The sequence below is a fragment of the Rhinoderma darwinii genome, chromosome 6, assembly GCF_050947455.1.
Source record: "Rhinoderma darwinii isolate aRhiDar2 chromosome 6, aRhiDar2.hap1, whole genome shotgun sequence".
Taxonomy (NCBI): Eukaryota; Metazoa; Chordata; class Amphibia; order Anura; family Rhinodermatidae; genus Rhinoderma; species Rhinoderma darwinii.
In genome coordinates this window covers 43,326,516-43,352,668 of record NC_134692.1, presented here as the reverse complement: position 1 = coordinate 43,352,668, position 26,153 = coordinate 43,326,516, and the positions used below count along the sequence as shown (strand labels likewise).

The 26,153-nt window shown below is 40.9% G+C and overlaps 1 protein-coding gene across 3 annotated transcripts in view; it reads left to right on the top strand.

The window, feature by feature from the left end:
* Positions 1 to 7,701: 7,701 nt before the first annotated feature.
* DRC11 (dynein regulatory complex subunit 11) overlaps positions 7,702 to 26,153 on the top strand; it is a 158,623-nt gene continuing 140,171 nt past the window's right edge. The window contains exon 1 of one of the 3 annotated variants that reach the window (XM_075829612.1): positions 7,702 to 7,716. Coding sequence is in view for 2 of the 3 variants with exons in the window: in XM_075829610.1 (XP_075685725.1) it covers positions 19,806 to 20,020 (215 nt within the window). In the remaining variant the exon portion in view is untranslated. Of the gene's footprint in view, positions 7,717 to 14,439; positions 14,672 to 19,723; positions 20,021 to 26,153 lie in introns of those variants that run through there. The other 2 variants (XM_075829611.1, XM_075829610.1) reach the window with 2 other exon arrangements.

The following is a 26,153-nucleotide window of genomic DNA, read 5'->3' as shown; positions in this document are numbered from 1 at the left end:
TCGTTCTTCAAGACAAAGTATATATCTGAAGACCATTTCATAGCTTACAAACAGAATTAATCTACATAAAAAGTTATATTTGTTTGCAAATAAATTGAATTATCTTGCACTGATTCTGATTTACAGTCTGCATTATTGTCCAGAACTGCATTAACAATTCTGCTAGCCTCAGAGCTAAAATCTTAGAGAATTCTATGCTTGGGCAATTTCATTTTTGTTGCCTTTACACCAGGCACAGTACAGTAGTCTGATGCAGGAGAAAGTGATCTGTCTCCCTGCCTTATTGTACACAGCTAAGTTAGGGATGTGTTTAATGACACGCATGTTGACTGTTTCTAATGACAACCAATGACTGTGAATGCAGCTGTAGGCTATGATACAGACCAGAACTCAGGACTAGTGCAAAAGTAATGCAATGTAATTACAAATTTATTTAACTTTTATGTAGATTATAGAAATATATGAGCTAAAAAATGTTGCTCAAATGTGGACATACCTTTTAAATTACTTAGTCTACAAAACTAGATAAATTTAGTACAACTAATTTTCAAACCACAAATCTAATCCACAAGGCGCCAAGAGATGTCTTCTACCCAATTTCAGATTCATCAATGTGGCCAAAACAAGAACAAAATATAGACAAATTAGTGTGGGAGAATACAATCTGGAATGCTGAAAATCTCCGCAGTATGTATTAGGGCGGGTTCACACATGGCGGAATTCCACTTAAATTCCGCTGCGGACACTCCGCAGCGTTAATCCGCAGCGGAGCCGTTTCTCCATTGACTTTCACTTTAATTTAGCAGTGTTCGTTTACACGATGCGTACAATTCCGCTGCGGAGCATAGGCTGCGGAGCGGAATTTGGTGTCCGCAGCATGCTCTGTCTGTTGCGGAGCAGTGGCGGACTCATGGCGGAATTTCTCCATTGACTTCAATGGAGATTCTAAGTTCCGCAATGAAGTCCGCAGCTGTCATGCACATGTCATGTGTGCTGCGGATGCGTCTTGCTTTTTTAACTTGACATTTCTTCATTCTGGCTGGACCTAGGTATTTCTAGGTCTACAGCCAGACTGAGGAAGTCAATGGGGCTCCCGTAATGACGGGAGCGTTGCTAGGAGACGTCTGTAAATAGTCACTGTCCAGGGTGCTGAAAGAGTTAAGCGATCGGCAGTAACTGTTTCTGCACCCGGGACAGTGACTACCGATCCCAATATACATGTATCTGTAAAAAAACATATAAGTTCATACTTACCGAGAACTCCCTGCGTCTGTCTCCAGTCCGGCCTCCCAGGATGACGTTTCAGTGTAAGTGACGGCTGCAGCCAATCACAGGCCAAGCACAGGCTGCAGCGGTCACATGGACTGGCGCGTCATCCAGGGAGGTCGGGCTGGATGCCGAAAGAGGGACGCGTCACCAAGACAACGGCCGGTAAGTATGAAAATCGTTTACTTTCACTAGGGAAAGTGCTGTCCCTTCTCTCTATCCTGCACTGATAGGGAGAAGGGAAGCACTTTTCCCGCAGTCTGCAGCAGCTAGTCCGCATCAATGTACTGCACATTTTGTGCAGATCCGCTGCAGAATCTGCAACGCAGATTCTGTGCGGCATCGATGCGGACAGTTGCGGAGGAATTCCGCCATGTGTGGTCATGCCCTTAGTATGAGACTTCCATCCTTCATTCTAGAAAGTGAGAGCCTGATATTGGCAACAGCCTTAATTCAGGAACCTGGGGTTGATTCTTCAATCAGATTTTTAATAAACAGACATTCTTGGCAACACTATGGAGGTGAAATTCGTAATAAAATGAGGTTTACAGGTATGTAATTTCAGAGTTTCGGAAATTAAATCTCCATATCTGATCCCTTCTGGCAATAAAACTGAAATGGTGTTTAATATATTTTTTGCATCAATACTACTTAAAATTCTTAAGAAAGATGAAGATTAAAAAATGTACAAGGAATGCATACATAGAAAGATAAAGATCGGGTGCCAAACTATAAGATAATAACATTCAATGTCTTCCTTCTCTTATAATAATGTTATGTAATGTTTTATATATTATGTACATATAGTGTATCTAAGGAAACATTTATTTGAAGGATTTATACCATGCGTGCTTCATATTCCATGTTTGCCAAGATTCCTGTTTTCTAATATCATTCATTTTTTATAAATCTCGTAAATAATAGAGCTGATTCCTTGCCTGGGGGTGTGAGTAAAGTATTGTGTGTGGCTGTTGTACGCACAGGAACCCTGCAGGAAGCTGTCTGGAGAGGGAGTAATTGTCTTCTTCTCTTGTGTTATTACAGAATAATTACAATTTTGCGACCAGTCTAAAGTTTTTCATCCAGTAACTTCGATCCCTCCCTGTCCAGGTCTGAATCCTATCAATGGGACTTTGCCTTTCTTGAGTCAGAAGCAGAGCAGGTGTTCAAACAATAAAAGCAGAACACCCCCCTCCCCTTTCCTACATCTGCCACACAAAAGCGTCCCTTCTGTTTACCAGAAACAGGAAAAAATTCCCCTAAAAAACATCCTGTCTCCGGCACCTGACACTAGATTTGTTCCTTTTAATTTTTTTCTCACAGTCAATTTGTGTTATTTATAGGCAAATCATAAAGACGACAAAGCGAGCTCTTGAGACGTGCATAAAAAAAGCACAAGCTCCTTTCATACTCATGAATGTGATTGTGAATCTACAAACAACTACAGGGTCAGCTTCCTACGACCCTAGTCATGAACTTGACCGTGACTGTGGATCTAGACCTTGAACTTGTTTTACAACGGATTCAAAGATTGCGCAAATAAATGGGTCCACACACAATCGCTAAGTCTTTTTTTTTTTTAATGGATTTAAGAAAAATACTTTTTCAGAGCGACCAATAGTTTTGTGGAAAATTCTAATTTAAAACCCACGGATTTTCTCCTATATTCTAGGATTTTTAGTCAGAAGTTTATTATATCACTTTATTTACTGAGTTTTGTATTTTAATGCAGACAGTTCTTTTATATAAATATACTGGCCAAGTTAAATGACGTACAAATATTCATAAGAGTGTCGTTAATAATTTATTTTATAATTATATGAGGCTTTCCTCACACTTGCGTTGGGGGGTACTGTCAAAGTTTCTGCCATTTTTGATGATAAAAATAGCATAACAATCATCACTATTCTTGCCGTCAAAAATGACATAGCCCCGGCTGACCCCTGTAAAGTCAATGAGATCGGTCAGTGACTTCTTGGATCCCTTGGATGACGAATCCGTTACATCATCATAGCTTCCGTTATAAATAGAAATCATGATGTTAGTGTGAACAGGGCCTTGAAATGACATTTTATTTTATCTATTGTCTAGAGCAAGGCTTCTCAACCTTTTTCTCCTGGGTCCTCGCCAGCCAGAATATAGTGATGCCTGGACTTCACCAATGCATCCTTCCACAGAAATTCATTACCACTATATTTAGGATCCATATCACATGAATCCCAGATACAGTCGTGTGTATAAGACCTTTTACTGTTAATCACCCCTGCAGGTCCTAGAGGTAAGTTTGCAGCTTGTGCACATGGTAGGTTTATACGCATGGCCTGTTTGTGCTTTGTCCAGTCATAGTCATTAAAAACCCAGACATTTGGGGTACAATAGCATGTGATACAAAACTGTTCAGCCTACACCTTCAATTCACTATCGTAACAACCTTACTCAGCCAAACCTAATATAAGTATTGCTTTGAGGGTAAGGGAACAAATAGTTTCTTGAGTTATCCATTAATAGCACCCAAATCACTGGTGATATAGTGAGGCACTGTAACATTTCATTTACTCGTTCATCAATCCTCACTCCTTTGGACCTTTCTTCATATTCACATGCTTAAGAATGGATAGTAAATAAATGAATTAAAAATGAATAGAGTCCTTGTAACTTAGAAGTGAGAAACATCAATCATCACCTGTGTTAAGATTTTATGTTCTCTAGAGCTCTACAGGCAAATGTCTGGTTCAGACCCAGCATTCCCACATTTCACTACTTATTGATTTATAGCAAAAGAAGTAAAACACTTTGAACAAAACTGCATTTTGTTTTAAAAAGATTGAGTGGCCCATTGACTGATATACTGGTGTATATGAAATAAACTGTGATAAATCGAATGTTGTTATATTTGGGACATAGTGACTTTTATTAGCGTAGTTAAAGGGGTTTTCCCATCATAAATGTCCGATAGATGCAGGTCCCACCTCTGGGACCCACATCTATCTCTAGAACGGGGCCCTCTAATCCCCATTCTACTGCTCTGTGTTGTGGCTGAAGCGTGTGATTCCCGACCATGAATTACGGAAACAGCATAGCTTGCTGAGCCTAGCTGTTTCTGTAACTCCCATATTAGTGAATGGCAGTTACAGAAGCAGCGTAGCATGCGAGCTACGCTGTTTCTGTAACTACCATTCAGTTCTATGGGACTTACAGAAACAGCATAGATCAGCGAGCTATGCTGTTTCCGTAATTCATGGTCGGGAATCACACGCTTCAGCCTCAACACAGAGCAGTAGAACAGGGTTTAGGGGGCCCTGTAATAGAGATAGGTGCGGGTCCCAGATGTGGGACCCGCATCTATCTGACATTTATGACATATCCTGTGGATATCCTCAGAAAAAGCATGGTTGAACAGCAGCACACGTCTCCCAAGTTTCAATCAATATGTTCTTTTATTGGTCAAACATCCAGTAAAAAATAGCAACGTTTTGACCCGTGACAAGTGGAGGGTCTTCCTCAAGCTGTCAGACTGGGTTTGTCTGATTTTACAGCGTGACACCGCTCCTGATATCGGGATTTCTGCTGCCTCAAATATTTTACTTTTTGGATTATATCCTGTGGATATGTCATAAATGTTTCTGATGGGAAAACCCCTTTAACTGCAGGGGCATAACTATAGAGGGGGAAGGGGTTGCAGTCTTACCTTGACTTTGTAGTTTGATGTTGTCCAACAGCTCCCTCTACCCCATGAGGAGACCAATACTGTTAAGGACACATGATATTTGGGGGGGGCCTTTTATAGATTTTTCATCAGAGCCCGAGTTTCAAGTTACGCAACTGTTTTCCCAAAATTGCATAGGTTTATTTAAAGGAGATGTCAAATTTGTAGCTGGGAATGAAATGGCTTTCAGCATAATCATAAACTGTTGTTGTTACTACTGTAAAAGCGTAGTATTTTGGCTGTAGTGCACATAAAATTTCCATTTACATTCCAGATTTGGTTACCACCTTATTACCTTTGTACGCGCAGCACACTTTTACTTAATACTCATCAATATTCTTAATGAGCACATTTCCAGTGTCACATTTTACAAGCTATTAAACATCTTATATTACAAGCTATTAAGAACATCCTATAAAGTGATGATGTTTTTAAATGTTTCAAGGGAGTATGAAAACTAAATTGCTAAGATTGGTTTACAAACGGTATACTATTTGGCATGTGATCTTGATTTCACCCATTTCTACATTCCACATTTCGAGAGAATCATACAGCTGTTAAAAATATCTGATTCAAGATGGTGAGGAAACCCCCAAACCATAAAAATGAGGCAGATTTATCAATGTATTTCAAGTTTTTCAGCCTGAACACCATATTTATGAAGCCCCTGCGACACTTTTTCCCACACATACGAATGTGCATATATACAAATGGTGGGATTGACCTTAGTGTCGTACTAAGAGTGACTCATTTAGGAACATTTTCCGACCTGTCATTGTTTTTATCCCATGTCAAATGATGAATCTGGCACATGTTGCAAGTTGGAGAGATGCTGGTGCACCACACGGATAATGCGCAAGTGTTAGGGTATGTTCACACGCACTGTTTTCAGACGTAATTTGGGCGTATTACGCCTTGAATTACGCCTGAAAAAAACGACTCCATTACGCCTACAAACATCTGCCCATTGCTTGCAATGGGTTTTATGGTGTTCTGTTCCCACGAGGTGTAATTTTACACGTCGCTGACAAAATACGGCGCGTACAAAGACACCCGCGAAAAAAAAGTGCATGTCACTTCTTGGGATGTTTTTGGAGCCGTTTTTCATTGACTCCATTGAAAAACAGCTCCAATAACGTCCGTAAAATACACAGTGAAAAACGCGAGTTGCTTCAAAAACGTCTGAAAATCAGCTCCGTATTTTCAGACGTTTTTGGTCACTGAGTGTGAACATACCCTTAATAAATCTCTGCCAAGCATTTATCTTGTATTGTAGATGATATGGAGGCAGGAATTTGGAGATTTCTGTGGATTGCATAAAATTCTTGTGTTAATCCAATCTGTTCTTTTCTTCAAGTTCACATAATTTTCGAGGGAATGATACATTTAGCTACCATCATGCTTAATAACGTCTAAACATATCTGATCTAAGATAATCTAAAAATCCCTAAAATAACAGTGTCTGGTTTTACAAATATACTTTCTTTTGACTTAAAGATGATATGAGGGGATGGTTTTAACCATTGCCATGGATTTCATAAAATTCTTACTTTGATCCAACCTGCACACTAAGTCTAATTTGCTGTGGTGTTATTTCATGAATATAGTACATCCCTTATGTTGACTGATGAGAATGAATGTGAAGCTCTACTCTTGGAGCCACTTTAGCAAGTCCTAAGATAGTGCTATTATAAGTATTGCTTCGTTTTTAGCCTTGTCCTGTTCCAATAATCTCTTTAAATTTTAACGTTTCTAATGCTTTCTAAGGAGACGTACAATATCTAATGTCGTCTGATCAACCAATGACATTTATTCTCTAATGTTCTGTTATAAAATTATGGAACAGTGTAGGCACATATGGCCTCATATGACCTCCATTGGGCCTAATCTAAGGCAGGAACTTCAGCTAACAAGGTGGCCCGCAGGCAACACCAGCACTGCTGGTCTACCATACTTTGGATCCACTAGAGATTTGCTTTGGATAGCCCACCTATCTCATATAGAATATAAATGCATGTTTACTCATCATTTTGTATCACTGTAGTCTTAATTTATGCTTCTCTCTCTCTCTCAGGGACGCCATCTGTGCTGATCGTATACTTCTGCAGCTTAGTAAATCCGACAAAACCATTCAATCACCATGCAGCACTTATACCGATATTATTTCTGATTTAAAGGGTTGTGGAAATATATAATGAGCACCAACAGAAGCCAACTCTTCCCAGAACACAGATCACATTAATGATCCTATGAAAGGGACCCTAGGCAATGATATTTCTTTTTCTCACAAGGACAAATACTAATTTCAGAATAAAATCAAGAACAATAGATGACACATAACTCCGATATAAATAGAAGGCACATATATTAAATATAATTCATTATAGACTATCATACTATCACTTATGCCTCTATAGAGTTTTTCTCATCCTTTCTGTGATGGATGTGCACAGTAATTATTGAAATATTCATTTTATTATTCATAAAAAGGAAAGGTAATCACTACTAACCAAAATTTACAGGACTTTATATAGTAGCCCAAACAGTAAATCCATCCCTGCATCTAATACTAAGTTAGTGCTCAAGGCACCACTGTCCCATGATTCCAAAGTTTTTTTTATATCATTAAGCAATTGATAATATCTTGTGGAGACATTACTAATACAGTAATATTATTGGGACGGAGCAATTAGGTAAAAAGAGCTCTAGAATATAACAGAAGGAGAAGCACTCATCAGGAGGAGGTAAGCCATGTTCTTGTAGACGTTATGTTTGCACTGGACTGTTTGGAAGTTTCTGGGCTTTAAATGCACCCTTTTTTTAATCTAAGGCTTTATGCATTGAGCACTGCATGTATTATTTCTCTGGACTATAAATACTGTTAATCCTGGCGCTATATGCACTGTCCCTCCAACTAGCATGTGAATTGTTCATCTTAGAACTATTTACCTATACTAGGACTGTATGCCCAGTGCACCACATCCACTATTTATCCTGGCACTGCATGCACAGCTTATCTTGGCACTGTATGTACAATCGGGGAGATCTATAAAAACAAGTGCAAGGGAAAAGTGGAGGTTTCGCCCATAGCAGCCAATCATATTCCTTCTTTCAGGTGGTTGAATCTGATTGGTTGCTTTGGGCAACACTTTAAATTGTCTTTTGCACTAATTTTAATAAATTTCCCCCTATGTCTCTGACACTGCATGCCGTGCACTGCATCAATGGGTTTGTTCCTTTATTTAGGTAAACTAGGTTACCTGTGTATCATTATTTTTTCAATTGCCAGGGGGTAAATGATTTCTCTAAGTTTTTGCTTATTGTAGAATTGAATGTGTTACATAACAAGTCCTGATCTGCCTCGTTACCAAACAGAAATATTACATTTATCTGTAAAATAACAAAGTAACTCTTTGTCACTTTGAGTTTGTGTGCACACATTTAATACATGATAAAGTTGTATTCATTTGCTATACAGTTATTAATCACTGTGCAAATAATGCCATCTGTTTGTATACCAAACATGGGAAACTGATTTAGAGCTCATGCACAGACAGATTACAAATCGTTATAATAGTAATAATAAGCAATAAATAAACTTATTAAGAATGAATAGAGTTCATCTGCTTGGAGAATGAATAACATCAGGAATATTTTTGTAGAAATGTTCTGCTTACAGAATTCGAGAAGAATGGATTGAACTTTGATCCCTCTTCTTTGGTCCAGCATCGCTCTGCTGCCACCGGTTGCAAGCCACATGAACTTTATACATCTGCTTACCATGGAAACTGGCACAGCCCAAAGATGTCAGCAATTGGCGACATATTTAAAAGGATATCGACCTCAAGATCATGCCTGAATTACATGATATGGGGTGGTATTAACCCTTGTCTATCCTGACCTCCCTTCTAAATCACATCTCAACCTGATGTCCTCTGAAGTGGACCTTCAACCAACGGGTGACTACTCCAGGTGCCACAACCTGGGGCTCTAACTAAGAAAGTCCATATCTCTGGGGGAGGGGGGGGTGGTTTAAGCGTGAAGAACAGGATGGTTCCTTAGGCTCCGCACCCTAGTTTATTCTATGTTAAACTGGTTGTGGCATAGAGGTTCCACTAATCGTGCATTTTAATTGAACAAATATAGATGTAGACTTAAAGAGAATCTTTCACCTCCCCATACATGTGCAGCTGAGTGCAGCATGTAATGGGGAGGGCTGCACAAACCCTGGGGCACTTTAATAAAAATTTCTACCTCCCTCCGTTATTTAGATATTGGTGCCTTTATATTTAGCACCCGATATTTAAATAACCCTCTGAGCTGTCAACGGGGCGTGTACTGGCAAGGGGGCGTATTACTATGGCTGTGGCACTGCCCAATCAGATATGGACAGTGTTACAGCAAGAGCGAAGAGAGAGTGTGAGATCAGTCTTCTGCCGAACTGGCAAGGGGGCGTATCACTGCTACGGACAGTGTTAGAGCTGTGGAGAGGAGAGCGCGCATACGTGCTCTCTTCTCTTCTGCTCTTGCGAGAGATCAGTCTTGTACATTGTCTGCCGAACTTGCAAGGGGGCGTGTCTCTGCTACGGACAATGTAAGCGCTCCACAGTTCATACACTGACCGCAGCAGTGACACGCCCCCTTGCCAGTTCGGCAGAAGACTGATCTCACACTCTCTGCTCGCGCTTGCTGTAACACTGTTCATATCTGATTGGACAGTGTCTCAGCCATAGTAACACCCCCTTGCCAGTACACGCCCCATTGACAGTTCAGGGGGTCATTTAAATATCGGGCGCCAAATATAACGGCACCGATATCTAAATAACGGAGGGTGGTAGAAAAAAAATGCAAAGTGCCCCAGGGTTTGTGCAGCCGACTCAGCAGCACATGTATGGGGAGGTGAAAGGTTCTCTTTAAGGAAATAAAACACAAAGAATAAATCTGTGCACTTTGTTTCTTCTTTACATGAATATATAAGATACACAGGCTACTGTATAAGCAGTTTAAGCAGGTTGTGTTCACTACAGGTAAATCTTTATGAATAGTCTAAAATGACAACTATTCCTGTCTGTCTACACAGCAACTATGACATCAGACTTGAGGGATTTGACCCAGGTTCATACATTGACATGATCAGTAAGAACAGGTTGTAGTGTTGTCTGTGGGCGGCTTGCATATACCATCCATACATCATTCATCATGATGAACGTTTTAATGAAAATGGTGTCAACTAATAAAAAAAATATGATAGTATAGGCTGTGCTACAATGGATTGTCTACACTAATTGTGTTTTTTTCTGACAATATGCCTTTTCTTTTTGCACTTTTTGGTTATGTATTTGGTGCTGTTCCTTTTGATATTAATTTGGCACATACTTCAGATTAGAATTGTTATGTAAGTTTATGTTTTGTGTGGTATAATATGACCATTTTATAAATATTTATTTTTGCCATACCAAATATGATTAATTTTATGTCTGGTCAATGCTATTAGCACACGAAGGTGCCGGTTTAACAAAAAAAAGCTGTGAAAAAAACAAAAAACGATAAATATTACCGTTTCTTTGTAAACATGTTAACATGACAAAAATTATTTACAGAACATAAACTTAAATTGTTCTATTATAGTCTGCAAAAAAATTATAAATGCACATTACTGCCCTAAAAATTGCTATTAAATGCCCGGATTTGACATTCTTGGACATATTAGGATCTTTCATAGCGCTAGATTGCCCATATCTGCACCGTGTCCCAATGGAATAAAAGTAATAATATATCCTGCAAGTTATTAAAAATTAGATTGATTATTTCAGGCTTGTGGGCATTTCTTTCCCACTACCTGCTTTCTTTACCCATAGTAGACATATATAGTATTGTGTATAGTATAACAAAAGAAAAAACAATCAGACCATAACAAAGGTCAGATCAACAATGGTAAAACCCTAGACAAAGCAAAATAACCTATAACTGAATGCATAAATACATGTGAATATAGATGAGAGTATTTCATGCTTCAATGATTTTTTTGGAAGGTCTGGTCCAATATTTTTGCTTTATTTTTCATTTTTTTGTAGGAGAACCGAAAAGGTAGGAAAGAGAACAATAGGAAAGTAGAAGGAAAAAGCAAACAGACCCAAGCCAAAGTCAGTAGAAAGTTTAGCAGGGAGATAGAAGGGGGAGGATAAATAGCGAAAAGGGTGGTAAAAGGTGAGGAAGGAGAACTCAGGTAGGCTTCTTTCACCGAAAGGAGAGCGTGTTTGGTCAACAGGTTCAAGATGTTTAGGGCCATAGAACCTCATGCCAACTCTGAGGTTCATGTGGCCTAAATGGTAAGGTCAAGGTTGGGGCATAATTCCCCAGAGATGTGGCAAATATTATTTAGTAATACAAAGTCTAAATGTCTTCTATACTCTTGATGGTATCAACTTGATAAATCCAGTTGGTAACTGTAGGACACTGCTGATCACTCTACACTGCATGTTAAATTAGATGAATTTTTTTTGTGTTTAGGCTATGTTCGCACAGTTCAGTTTATTGGTGCAGTTTTGAATGTTTTTCTCCCAGTCATAGCAAGGAGTGAGTCCTAAATAGAGGGTAAGAAGAGCTGTACAGATGTTTACGGATACAATCCCCATTTTGACACCGTTTTACAAAAGAACACACTAAGTGGTTCTTGTTTTGGCTGACATGGCCAGTGATTCATCTGAATGGCTGGCATGTATTACCACATTTACCCTGCAACGAAACTTCCCCTAGATGCATATTTACAGGATTAGATCCTGTCCTGTGATGTCAGGAAAGCCGTTCCCACTGCCATGTGCACAGAACCCAAGTTAAGTTTGGAGCACCGCAGTATGTACAATGCCATAATATGCTTTTGAACCTCTTGTCGCCAGACGTCGTAAATATACAGTGTTGGGTCTAGTATTTAGAGTGGGGACAAAGTGGTTGGGTCCCACGCGATCACCGCCGGGGTTGGTTGTAATTGGTAGCTGCCCCTGCAGCACCGGCTGTTTAAGCCTTATAGTGCCGCAATCACTAGTGATTGTGTGAGTGAGTGTAAGTTGGGGGACACCAGACTAAATCTTTGCCCGGGTGAATACAAGCCTAGCTATAGTAACTATAGCTCTGTCAACAGCAGTTTTAAGGGACAACCCTGTGCCTAGCAAAGCCCCCCCCCCCCCCCGCCCCCAGGTCTGTGCTGTGTGAATCCCTGTCCTAACAGTTGCCCTTGCATTGAAATACAGTTATTGCAATGCATAATAATAAAAAACTGAATTGAAAACTAAAAGTCCCCTTGTGAGAAAACAATTATATTTAACGTTGAATAAAATAATTGGTTAAAAAAAAACATGCACATGAAAAATAAATAATAAACTGTTTTTTTTTAAATAAAAGTTATAGCACATAAAAAAATGATACATTCCCTTAATCGTTGCAACCCATAAAATATATGTTAAACATAATTGAAGTTGAAAAACGACGAAAAAAACAGCAAAAAACTTTTTGTGCATTCCGCTAAATTTCTATAAATGAAACACAAAATTTTAAGTACCAAAATATTATACCAATAAAAAATACACTACATAATGCAAAAAAAAAAAAGACCTCCCACATCAACATTAGCTAAAATGTTTTTTTAAAGTAATTGTGCAAAAATGGAAAAATCCTCAAGGTCAAAATGAGGCATCCTAAAAGGGTTAAGATAAGCAGTCATAGGAAAATGTCAGGTTACCTTATAAACTTTTTATTATTGACTGATTCTACATTTATATAATGTGTATCACTTCATATTCATTGATGTTCTACTCTTTATTTCTTTTTACGGTATGTATGTACAAATATGCGATGTGTATGTTACATAGCTGCCCACTGTTCCTAATTTGCCAGGACAAATATGGCAACAGAATCCCAACAGCATGTGCTAGGCATCAAAAAATTAAATTGAGTTATGGTACAGGAAGAGACGCTTTAGTTGTGGCTTCTCCCTGCACTTCATAACCATCAGGCAGTTATGGCATATCCACAGAGTATGCCATAAATAAGTGTAGGTGTAACTCATACCTTTGGGACTCTCCCACCCATCGGAAGAATAGGGGTCCAGTGACTACCATTTGCCGATTTCAGTCTGCCTCACTCTTTATACAGTTTATTGGAGACGTTGCCATGCTGCTTGCTCAGCTTATTCCATAACTTCCATAGATTTCAATGGAGATGACCATGCACAAGCGAGACCCCCTTTCGATTGAACAGTATGGACCAGACCCCCATTCTCCCAATAGGTGAGGGTCCCTGAGGTGGGAAAAGCACCTAACAGGCATTTATGGCATATCCAGTGGAAATAGGAATATTCCTTTAAGTAAAGCTTGGGCAAAGTGTATGAATACAGCAACACCGCACCCCAATTCATATTTATTGCTGCTTTCAGTTGCCATGTGCTCTGCTTCTCCATTCACATACTATGCTCCCCGCTTCCTCAATTCATATGGTCTACTCCTCTTTTTCACTGTTTATGTGTTCTGCCCCCCTGGTCCACCTTCAAGTGCAAAGCTCTAACATTTGTGCTCTAGCCCCCCACACCTCTTCATATATTATGCTCCCCATTTTCCACTTTTATGTTCTGTTTTTCGCTCTCCCCATTCATGTACTCTGCCCCTGGCCTCCCCATTCATGCTCTCGGCTCCACCTGCATGTTTTCATCTCCCCTGTTGATTACCCCTGCTTTTCTGCTATTGCTTTCATTTGCCAAAAATGTCCGATAGATGTGGGTCCCACCTCTGGGACCCGCATCAATTTCTATAATCAGACTTTTTGACCCCCGTTCTACCTTCTTTTGCTCTTGCAGCTCTCTAGCCACTGACTGACGAGGTGGTCAGGAGTATGGAAATAGCCAAGATCGCTGAGCTACGCTGTTTCTGTAACTCCCGTAAAAGTAAATGGGAGTGACGCAAACAGCCTAGCGAGCTCATCTGTTTTCGTACTCCCTTCTCAGTTACAGGCCGAAGAACAGCGAGAGCAAGACTAGTAAGGATGGGGTCGGGGGATCATGTGGAGAAATGTCCAAAATGGGAATACCCCTTTAAGGGGTTTAAGGCAACTGAGTTATGTGCCAACTATATTAGTAGTCTCTATCCAGCCACATAACCTCTCACCCCCCGAAACTGGAAATTGTTTTTAGAATATTTAGAGTTTTGTTCTATGCCTATAATTCTATGACTGTACTGTGCACATTCTTGGACATTTTCAGCTAAGGAGAAGTGAAATTACAAATATCAATAAGCATTGTCATGGTTGCAGCAGTTACAGAGGAGCGATTGTTCCCCAGTCTATCTCTGTACCTGGCAATGACTAATAAGTAATGTCCAGCAGAGCTGCACCGGTGGCTGAGTCAGGAAGCAGCAGCATTGCTAAGCAACGTCCTTTTAAATGGAGATGCCTTTTAATGCCTCTCCCCAGTGTCTCCCTAGTAACCGGATAAACAGAGGAAAGCACAGACAATCATGGCAGAGTCACGCTCCTCCTAATATATATATATACAGTATATGGAGTTTCTCAATGATATAATAGATGTAATCTTCACCTGGGATTAGGGGATATCCCCACACTCTCTTTTCTTAGTGTGTTTCTAAGCAATATCAGATGCTGGATCTTTTTTACCCGGAAGCGATCACTCAGTGCTGCAGAAGTCATGTCTCACACGTAAGTACTGGCTTTGGTTATTCCAATGATCTATTTTAAGGCAGGAACCTTTGAATTCCCCTGTATTATTTAAGGGCTGGGTTTTGCATTCACATCACGCCATGTTTTATGTTAATCATTGTGCATTAAAAAAAATATTATAAAAAGGTTGCTCAATATTGTCGAAATTAAGAAATGTCTGTAAAGCTGATTATTACGTAAGATAATAACACACATTTTAATGGAATACTTGCACGTACATTTGACATAACTCTTTCATGACTCAATCCATTGATGTCTAAATGACCAAAGAACGCTGCGTTTTTCACAGAGATTTCGCAGTGTTGTTTTCTCCAAAACGCCATGATCAGATTGTACTTTGAAGTGTGTAGTTATTTTTGGTTTGTGGCTTTTTTTAGCGTTCTTTTAGAGTCAGAGATGTTTTTGTAACGCGGCATGCTTTAGGTATGGCGTTTTTTCTGTTTTTTTTTTTACTTTGGCTTCTCTATAGGACTTCAAAAACTTTGCAAAAAACACATGCACAAAATGACACAAAATATAAAATTTAAAGAGTGGAATTCTGTGCAGAAATTCTGCAGCAATTACTGTAGCAGCAAAGTGAAAGAGATTTGAAGAAATCTCATGCACACACTGCAGCGAAAACATTCATTTTTTTAATCCGCAGCATGTCAATTTATGCTCCATATTTGTTGCTCTTCTGAGCTCAATGGGGAAAACCCGCAACACATAGCCTAGTGTTGCAACTGTTGCAACGGAAACGCTGAACTTCCACCGCAAAAATCGCCTTAGAGACAAAAAAAAGCTTTTTTTAAATTTAAAATTAATAAAACAGCTTATACTTAACCCCGGCCATTGTTATAGTGACACGCTCCGCTATGCTAAGTGCAGCCCGGCCTCCTGGGATCACGTTTCATCCCATATTACTGCTGCAGCCAATCACAGGCTGCAGTGGTCACATGGGCTGCAGCGTCATCCGAGGAGGCCGGGCTGCACTCAGAGCAGAGGGACACGTTGCCATGACTACGGCCCAGTGTTGGTATGAACTTTTTTTTTCCAAAGCGGAGGAGATTCTGGCCGAAAAACTGCACCATAATTTGGTGCGTTTTTTCGGGCGGAATTCGCTGCAGATTCTATGTTGGATACGCTGCATACTTTTACGCCGCATATCCGACCCGTGGGAACCGAGTCTTAGGGCGGGTTCACACATGGCGGAATTCCTCCGCAACTGTCCGCATCGATGCCGCACAGAATCTGCGTTGCAGATTCTGCAGCGGATCTGCACAAAATGTGCAGTACATTGATGCGGACTAGCTGCTGCAGACTGCGGGAAAAGTGCTTCCCTTCTCCCTATCAGTGCAGGATAGAGAGAAGGGACAGCACTTTCCCTAGTGAAAGGAAACGATTTTCATACTTACCGGCCGTTGTCTTGGTGACGCGTCCCTCTTTCGGCATCCAGCCCGACCTCCCTGGATGACGCGCCAGTCCATGTGACCGCTGCAGCCTGTGCTTTGCCTGTGATTGGCTGCAGCCGTCACTTACACTGAAACGTCATCCTGGGAGGCCGGACTGGAGACAGACGCAGGGAGTTCTCGGTAAGTATGAACTTATATGTTTTTTTACAGATACATGTATATTGGGATCGGTAGTCACTGTCCCGGGTGCAGAAACAGTTACTGCCGATCGCTTAACTCTTTCAGCACCCTGGACAGTGACTATTTACAGACGTCTCCTAGCAACGCTCCCGTCATTACGGGAGCCCCATTGACTTCCTCAGTCTGGCTGTAGACCTAGAAATACATAGGTCCAGCCAGAATGAAGAAATGTCAAGTTAAAAAAGCAAGACGTATCCGCAGCACACATGACATGTGCATGACAGCTGCGGACTTCATTGCGGAACTTTGAATCTCCATTGAAGTCAATGGAGAAATTCCGCCATGAGTCCGCCACTGCTCCGCAACAGACAGAGCATGCTGCGGACACCAAATTCCGCTCCGCAGCCTATGCTCCGCAGCGGAATTGTACGCATCGTGTAAACGAACACTGCTAATTTAAAGTGAAAGTCAATGGAGAAACGGCTCCGCTGCGGATTAACGCTGCGGAGTGTCCGCAGCGGAATTTAAGTGGAATTCCGCCATGTGTGAACCCGCCCTTAAAGAGAATATATCAGCAGTTTGGAGCCCTCACAACTGCTGAAAGTGCTATATAGTGGAGGGCAGTGTAGTAATACCTGTTATTTCGGTCCTGCAACTTGCATGACCAAGAAATCGACGTTTAATGCCCCTAAAGCAGTGGTCACAGGTGCCACTTTCTGTTCTGAGTGAAGGCTCTAGCGTCCAAACACAAAACAGCCATTATTAAAAGCAAAGAAGAGGGGAGAGGAGAGCCGTAGGCATTAAACATTGATTTCTCGGTCATGTAAATTATATGACCAACACAACAGATATCCTTACACTGCCCTCACCCTCTTCTATAAAGCACAGTCAGCAGTTCTGAGAGCTCAAGTCCTAATGACCAGGCCAAATTTTGGTTTATCATTTTAGTTTTTTCCTCCAAACTTTCCAAAAGCAATAACTTTTTTATTTTTTCGTCGACATAGCCGTATGAGGGCTTGTTTTTTGCAGGACGAGTTGTAGTTTTTCATGTCACTTAATGTACCAAATAATGTAATGGGAAACGGATAAATATTTCTTTGTGGGCTGAAATGCTCAAAAAACAGATTCCGACATTGCTTTTTGGGTTTCGTTTTTACGGCATTTATTGTGTGTCAAAAACGACATATTAAATTTATTCTATAGGTTGAAACTAAATTTAATTAAATTTCTATATTTTTTTTATGTTTTACCACTTTTACAATAAAAACTATTTGTTAAAAAAAAACAACATTTTGTGTCGCCACATTCTGAGAGCCATAACTTTTTTTTATTTTCATCCATTCAGCTGTGTGAGGTATTATTTTTTGCGGGGGGAGCTGTAGTTTCTATTTATATTTCGGGTCACATACATCTTTTTGATCACTTTCTATTCCATTTTTTGTGGGAGATGAAGTAACCAAAAAACAGCAATTCTGGCCTTTCCATATTTTTTTTTACATCGTTTACCATGCAAATCATGTTATATTGTAATACTTCAGACTTTTACAGACGCGGCGATGCCAGTTCTGTTAATTTTTCTAGTTTTTTTAACATTACTTTAGGGGAAAGGTTTTTTTTTTTACTTCTATTATATATTTTTTTGTACATTAAAAAGCACTTTAACTGTTTTTGTTTTTTTTCTAAAACCCCCAGGGGACTTGAACCAGCGATCGCTTTCACTATATAATGCAATGCTAATGTAATATTGATGGCTTATCATCAATATATAATCAGTGGGGGACGGTTCTCGGGACACCGAAATTAATCAGCAGAATAAAAGGTCCCCTTAATTGTTTAACTAGACACAGCGCTTTATATTTGGGTGTGGCTGTACCTGGTACTGCATCTCTGTCCCATTCAATTGAATGGGACTGAGCAACTGTGAGCTGCAGTACCAGGCACAGCCACAAGCAAATTTATGGCGCTGTGCCATAGTGCCGTAGCCCTTTCATTCAGCTTCTCGTAGGGGTGTCGAAAGTTGGACCCCCACCAATCAGATATTGATCCGTAGAAGAGGAAGTCATTATTACATTCCCGTAAAAACCCCTATAATGACACACACACACACAAACAACAGATATGGGGACATTATAATGTGTGTGGGGCCTCATAGTGCCCACCACACAGTATAATGCCCACATATTGCCCCCACACACAGTAATATGCCCCAATAGTGCACCCCATAGTATAATGCACTCCTTAGTGCCCCCTCCAGAATATTATGCCCCCATAGTATTCCCCACACAGTGTAATGCACCCATAATTCCTTCACACACAGTTTAATGCCCCCATAGTCACACAGAATTATGCCCCTATAATGCCTCTACACATTATAAGGCCCCCATAGTGCCTCCTCACCCAGTATAATGCCTCCATAGTGACTCCAAACAAAGTATAATGCCTCCGTAGTGCCCCATACTTTATAATGCCCCCATAGTGCCTTCTCACACAGTATATAATGCCCCTATAGTGCCCCCTACATAGAGACGCTTGTCCTTTGTGGTCGGGGAGTTACTCTGGGAGTGTAGGAAGTATGCTATAACAGTGCCAACCGCAGTACCCCTATAATAATCACAGTCCCTCCAGTAAAGTAAATCACCTCAACCATGTGACATGGTTCCATGTTAGCACATGAATATGCCACCCCCTGCAGTTAACAAAGGGCATTTATTACCAGAGAGGAGGTGCTCCCTGTGCTTCATGTAAAGTGTATCGTTACCAAGTATTATGTAACATTGTGATTAGATACAATAAATGTCAGTCCCTCTTTTTTTTTTAGCAGGCCATACTATCACAAAAAGCATGCCACAGGATCGTATTGTAGGGATTTTGTCTTTAGCCGGACATACCCATAAGATAGTTGTCGGCCGAGAGCTATTGCCCGAGCCGCCTTACAAATATGCATGCTTGGCTTAACCAGCATGGCCGATCCTGCCAGAAGGTAACTGTACAAATTATACACATCAGATCGATTTCAGTAGGGACCACCAATATAATTTTATGTGTATGGGCATCTTTTAATATGACAATGGACTGGCATATTATAATATTGTCATCTGCAATATAATTAGAGCTGAGCCATCATAATTATTTACAATGTTTTGTACTATTGATTTAATTTTACTTTACGGTTATGTATGGAACATCTTATTAATTATACCCTCTTATAAGGTGTGTGGATATATCCAAAGTAAATTTACATGTTCCTATAGCAGCTTACTGCCAGGACTTATTAGTTTATCCTTTTAGTTTATACTTTCTAGAGCAGCCATATTGAATTTTCCAACAGATATTCTAGAAAGCAAATACATAGACTATACCATCTGCAATAAATAATAGGGGAGAATTGGACCCCAGGTGGACATTCTCAAAAAATGCCTTGCTCACATTGGGTTAGGTCTGAGCAAAACCCAGAAAGCCTAGGCACTGCCTCCAGCATTGTGGCGATTACTTTCAAGCTCTTTTGACAGCCCATATTCATCTGGTCAGTCATCCTAGCCTGAATGGTTGATCTCAACTGCTCACAGGCAGTCGTGAAGGCGCGAGGCAGTTGGACATATGCAAGTATATTAGAATCAGGCCACAGACCACCAGCGATGTACACGGGACTTATTAATGACCAGCAGGGACCACCTACTGAAACAATTACTGAACAGGAGGAACCATATACTGAACATCCCCCCAGTCAACAGACCCTGCTTATACCACTGACCACCAGGTACCAGACTGTGATAAAAATGGCGGACAAGGATGTTTATGGGGGAGTCAGAGAAGATTGCTGTTGGATAAATTTGTCTTCCATCTATGGGCAGCTTTATGCCAACCCTCCAATCTCCATTTGGTGCATGCAATTAGTTTAGCATTTTTTAATTTTTTTTTAATTCTTCATCATTTTCCAGGGCTTAATAGGATCACCAAGATGGCAGACCTGTGAGCCGTCATTAGGCCGCCAGGCTGCCATCACAACCATCAGCACCCCACGATGCCCCCTTTTTCTAATGGCTTAGATGCCGTGGTCACTATTGATCGGGGTATCTAAGTAGTTGAACGGGCGGAATCAATAATGTGTTAGCTGTATTAGCTAAGTATGGAGCGCACTCAGCCTGTGAGACTTCTCCATACTTCCTCTTAACGGCTGCCATGCCTTTGTAAAAAATTTTAAAATTGTTTAGTTATCATTTTCCAATTATATACAAAGAAAAATAAGCACACAGTTTAGGCTCATGGACCAATAAAATCAATACAACTGCAAACAGGTTATGCATTAAAAAGGGTTGTCTGAATCGACATCTGAATATTAACTTATGCATCAGTACAACTGTACTAGATGCATATATTACACAGAACAAGAGGCAAGAAAAAAAGTAAAGGACATGGGGTGGTCTCCCGGGGTGTTAAGGTGGAGGGCGAGAGAAAATATTTTATCATTTTTATATCATATTACATTTGTCCCTTTTAAATCAGTTGCGTCAGAAGCAATCATTTCTTTTGGTTGGGATCTTCATTCAAAAAACATTTATCTAATCTTTGACACAGAAACAATGGGGGGGGGGGAATTTATTAGTAGTTTAACGACTAGTTTCTGGTGTGGAAAAATCAAAAACGGCATAAAAGTCGCAGTTTGTGCAAAAATGTGTGACTTTTCTAAAAAGTCTGTGGCTTAGCGGAAGGGGGCTGGGTCAACAGCGGCCCGTCAAGTTTACTATAACTTGCACCAGAAACTGTCTTAAAATATAGCGCAGATCTACGTCATGCCGTAGCTGGCGTATATTTTACTTTCTGGCGCACTAACAGATAGAGATGCGCCTAAATTATTAAGAGGCACAGACAATTATTATAATTAATATAATCCTACTTCTCATTTACTTTGTATATTACTTCTGGCCCAATTCAGAGACCCAGAAAACCAGCACTTTCAGTAAGCAATTGCGCATAAAGAGAAAGCAGGGGAAATTTGCGAATCTTACAATCATCCATGGGATCAGGGCTGTGGACCAACGTCTGTGCATGTGCAGATCACTATGACGGAGATTAGAGCATGGATAGACCTCTGTGCACGACACAAGGCCATGGATGATGTAGTCACATGTTTTGATCTGCTGGACGCAATTCTCACTGCCTTCTCTTTATGCACTATTGTTTACATATGGTGCTGGTCTAGGTGATGAATACACAAAGTCAATAAACAAGTTGAATGTTATTACCTGTTCTTAAATGCACCTCTTAGGGTACCGGCCCATGGAGTGGCGCCCGCGTGCCTCCAAGACCCTTTTTACTTGCGGTGGCCAAAGGCCACACACAAATTTGCCGGCAACATCAGAAGTGAGCAGGTTTTGTTCGTATGCGGATGTTGCCACATGTGACCGTATCCTTAAAAAGCCAGTCAATACAATTATCAAACCTAAATCCAATCATTAAAGCTGGCCATACATATAAGATAATTGTTGGCCGATATCTTTCTCCGCTCACCCAAGAATGCGTATCTATTTCAGTGCAGAGCGGTAATAAGCTTCTGAATGACACCTCCTTCTTCTTCAAGAAAGGATCGGGCATGTTGGATTCAACAGTGGGATTTCTTTGACACTTTTGATCCTGGCGGCTTTTACTTCAAAGTGTCGATTTTGAGGCAGCTTTTTATACCTGCAAAAAAACTGAACAGGGCCTTAGGCTGGAAAATCGTATACGTTTCCTATTTCGGGATCCACTTCTGGCTTTGGTTAAAAAAAACGACATCAAAATCAATAACAAAATCGGCAACAAATATATAATGTGTGAATCCAGCTTTAAAAAACTTTTATTGCTCGGTAGGTGCTATTTTTAAGCTTTTTTTTCTACTAGAAATAATACTTTGCACTTGCCTTAGGATTGTCTCACTGAACGCTCAGGGTGGTAGCAAGTATTTCAGGCACTAGACCTTACTATTGGAGTAAAATGGCTAATATTTCACTTTGTGTCTCAGTAGTTTGCTTCGAATGCAAGACATCAGTTTAACAGGTTGGTTACATCCATGTCAGGAAATAAAATAGCATATAATTTATAATGCTTTGCCTTTCACATGACTGCAAATGGTGAGTGTATTCACTTCCAGAGCGCAGATTTGCCAGTCTAGAGTGCGGCGCAGGTGTGATTTATAGAGTCACACTGACAAACTTGCACTTCTCGTACCATCTGATCCACTTTATCAGACCATCTAAAAATATTATGTTCCAGAGAGCAAGAGCGTCCAGTAGACTCTCTGGGCATTTGAGGATCTAATGTGCTGCAGCCAGGCTCCTCAATGGGGCTTTTAATAAGTTCATTGCCCTTCACGCTGGTTATATCTCCGTAAGACTCGCCTCTTATCCCATCTTTCACGAGAATGAGGAGATTTGAACACAGGACGCATGCTGCACCCATTAATTCAGTGAGGATCGAGAGAGATTTGCCAGAGTTATTTTTAAAGGTGAAATGTGTGTAGCGATCAGGAGCGTTCTGCCTCATTATATCACAGCCATTCTTCGATACGCCAGATTTGTTTAATAGGCAAGAATCAGTAGATTAAGCATTTATGACTAATCTTCCCTGGATATAAGCCTTGTATTATGTCTAACCTGGATAAATTATGGATCGTTAGGGCACTCACTGTTAAACAGCTCCTTTCTGTGGGTTATAACAGGCAGTGATGCAGAGTTACTGATTATTCCTTTATTGCTGGAGGGGGCCAAAGATGAATACATATGATATATATACACTGACTCTATTCATATACCCGTTGATTCAATTGTGGCTCATTTTAATGTTTTACATGCTTATATATTAAATGATAATAGACATCTTTTGTTTTACTATTTTAATTGCATAGCAGACGATAGATGTAACAGAGTCACAATTAGTCTTACATTTCTGCAATAATCGTTTCCCATACACACAACAGTCAAAAAGCTGTACCGTTACATTTCTGACCTGACATTTCTGTTCTGCTCTTTTTCCTTATGTAGTCAGAAGTACTATACTTTGATATAAATCTTTTCTTAGAAACAATATTAGAAAGGGTAAGAGAGCAGGGGAAGCCACCAAGGACCATTCATGGTTTCCTACTCTATAGAAATAAGCAATCTAATGGAACCATACAAGAGTCCAATGGCTGAATTGAAGATTAAATTATATGTTGTGATGTAATCAAATACTTTGTACAAGTGTGCTTCCATTTTTGTTTAATAAGCAAATGGATCTGTTGGCTAAGATTACACTAGGCCCCAAGTTAGAATTCGGTAATATGCTGCTTTTAGAGCAGCTTTAACAATATAGCAAATACAACTGTACCAGGCCCCATGGCAGCAGCGCCATTTTCAGCTTTATTTGCGTCTTCTGGACACGGATATAATTGAAAACGATAGTGGACGATGGAACCATTGGCTCCCTGCCCCACCATCCACTCTTCTAGGCAAAAGGTCACTAAAGGCCTGCAGCCTATCAGAAGTGCTCGATGTCAGCGTCCCAACACAGACTGTGCGATGACGTCACCACATTTTTCCACCTACGCTGGGCCACTGACGTTATAGAAGAGGAGTAGAGGGTGCTCTGCTTGTAAGGGGAGGACACTGCCCCTTTAAGTGATATTGTGCCCATTGTTGTCTGTGTCTCTCCCCTGATGTACTGACCTTTTGCCTCAGTCTTGTCTGTACCTCATTCGGGTGTAACTTTGTTCTGTCCCTGGTGGATCCATGTCTGTTCCCCAGCTGTTTGTCTTTGAGTTGCATGGGAGAAATTGTTGTCCTCAGTGGGAGCGGAGCCCCCAAAGCCATTAGGAAGCAGGGCATCAGCGTTATTATGGCAACAACGCTCTGAGCGTCATGCGCCATGACGTCGATGCCCTGGGCATGTGGGGTGAAGGAGATCTTCCCCTGATGTGCAGGGGGAGGAGTTTGTTGCAGGCTAGCGCTGAGGGAATGTCGGGATGCCAGGGGGAGGATATAGGGAGGCAGGGTGGGAAGACAGAGCAGAGCCAATGCTGTGTTAATGAGATCAGGACCCTGTGAAGCGGAGACAGATGTCCTAGGCCACAAATTGTGAAGAGAGCGCAAGCATGGACCGTTAGAGAGATCAAAGAGAAGCTTTCTACGAAGAGGCCTAATGCAGTCACGTGGAAGACGGCCGTGATCCCCATGCTATGAGGTGGTTGTATAGGAAGTCCAGAGATATGGAAAAAGGAGTCTGCTTCAGGGGAAAGTAGCAGCAAAGCCTCATGGGCTACTGGGCATAGTAGTTCAGAAGGGCATGTGGCAGGCGCTATTGGTGAGACTGAAATAAATCCTCTCGCAAAGATTTCCTTCCCCAGAGCATGTACTGTAGTGGGTGAGATATGGGGACAACTCAAGCTTCAGAAACATTGCTTCTCCTCCCGAGTGTCTGAACTAGGCTGTGTAGAAGAAGAGTTGTTTGTTGATGGAAGTTGTATTGCTACTGCAAGTTATTGTAGCACCTACAAGTTAATTTTGCTGAATAAGGGTGTGCCTGGGTGGTCCTTAAAGAGACAGTATCAAAATCTGTGAAGCCTTGGACTAAGAACTGTGTGTGCGTGACTCCACGGCCTGGGGTCGTTCTCTCTGATTGCTGCATGGAGTGACACGGCAACACTTTGAAAGTCGTGGACGGTTGGGTGCGCCTGATAGGCAGGGGTGTAGCGGCCACTGTAACCCACTGAGGCGATTTTCCTGCATAGTGACTAGTACAACTCTGCGTGTATTAAAGGTGGGACAGGCTGTGTCATACGGTAGCCCTTCTTAGACCCATTGCAGCACAATAAGATCTTGCGGTCACCTTGGCGCTACCCGATCTGGTGGGACCTCATGCGGAGTCCAGATCCTCTCCAAAACCAATCTATTTAATAAAACTGTTAAACTGGTAACCTCTGTGATTATTGAAGAACCACCTGTTACATGCTCGTTGTAGGGTAAACATAAGTTTTTGGAGGCACAAAAAGGGACATTTTCACTATGGGGGGAACACAAAGTGGTCTATTAACTCTGTGGAGTTTATTATGAATATGTGGTGCACAAAAAGGCAATTACTGCTGTGGGAAGCACTATGAGGAACACTGTTACATAGTGTGGGGCCTAAACAGGGGCATTATTAGTATGTGGGGCACCATTTAGACATTATTACCATGTGGGGCACCATTTAAGCACAATTACTGTGTAGGGCACTACTTCTGTCAAGGGCCCCATTTGGGGAGCTATTACTGTCTTAGACATTATCTGTTTAGCCTCATTTTTTAGGACACAATCTATCTGGCACTCTTCTGTGTTACACACTTCTACAGTATTTGGAGGCACTTTGCAAGGCACTTTGGATGCACTTTGGAGGCACTTTGCAACACAGCAGGTACAGTAATTTGGCAGCAATAGGCACAGTATTAAGGGTAGCAGTAGGACTGTGAATGTGCGTAGAGGGTGTGGAATTAATAGGGGATGTGCTGGAAAAATAAGGAACCAAAGATGTTTGGCCAGCAAATTCTACAGCGACTAGGCAAGGCTAAAAAAATTGTTTTCATGATGATCTGGACTGAGAAGAAAAGGGAGAGGGAATGACTCCAATCACAGAAGACGTCAGCTATCAGTCCAAATTTTCCCATTAATATGTCTAAAAATGTGCCCCACTCATGAAAACTCTGCACTAGGCCCACCAATGTGTTAAAATGGTTTAGAATACTGTGGGCATCCTTGAATTATAATGCCAAATTATTACTTTTTTACATAGCTGGAATTGGTGCAGAATGACTCTCCTTTTTTTCTCTCTCCATGATGCAGGTACCATTGAGTAGTGCTTGCAGCTGCAGCGATCTCACTGATCGCGCAACTAAGTTCTTCTTC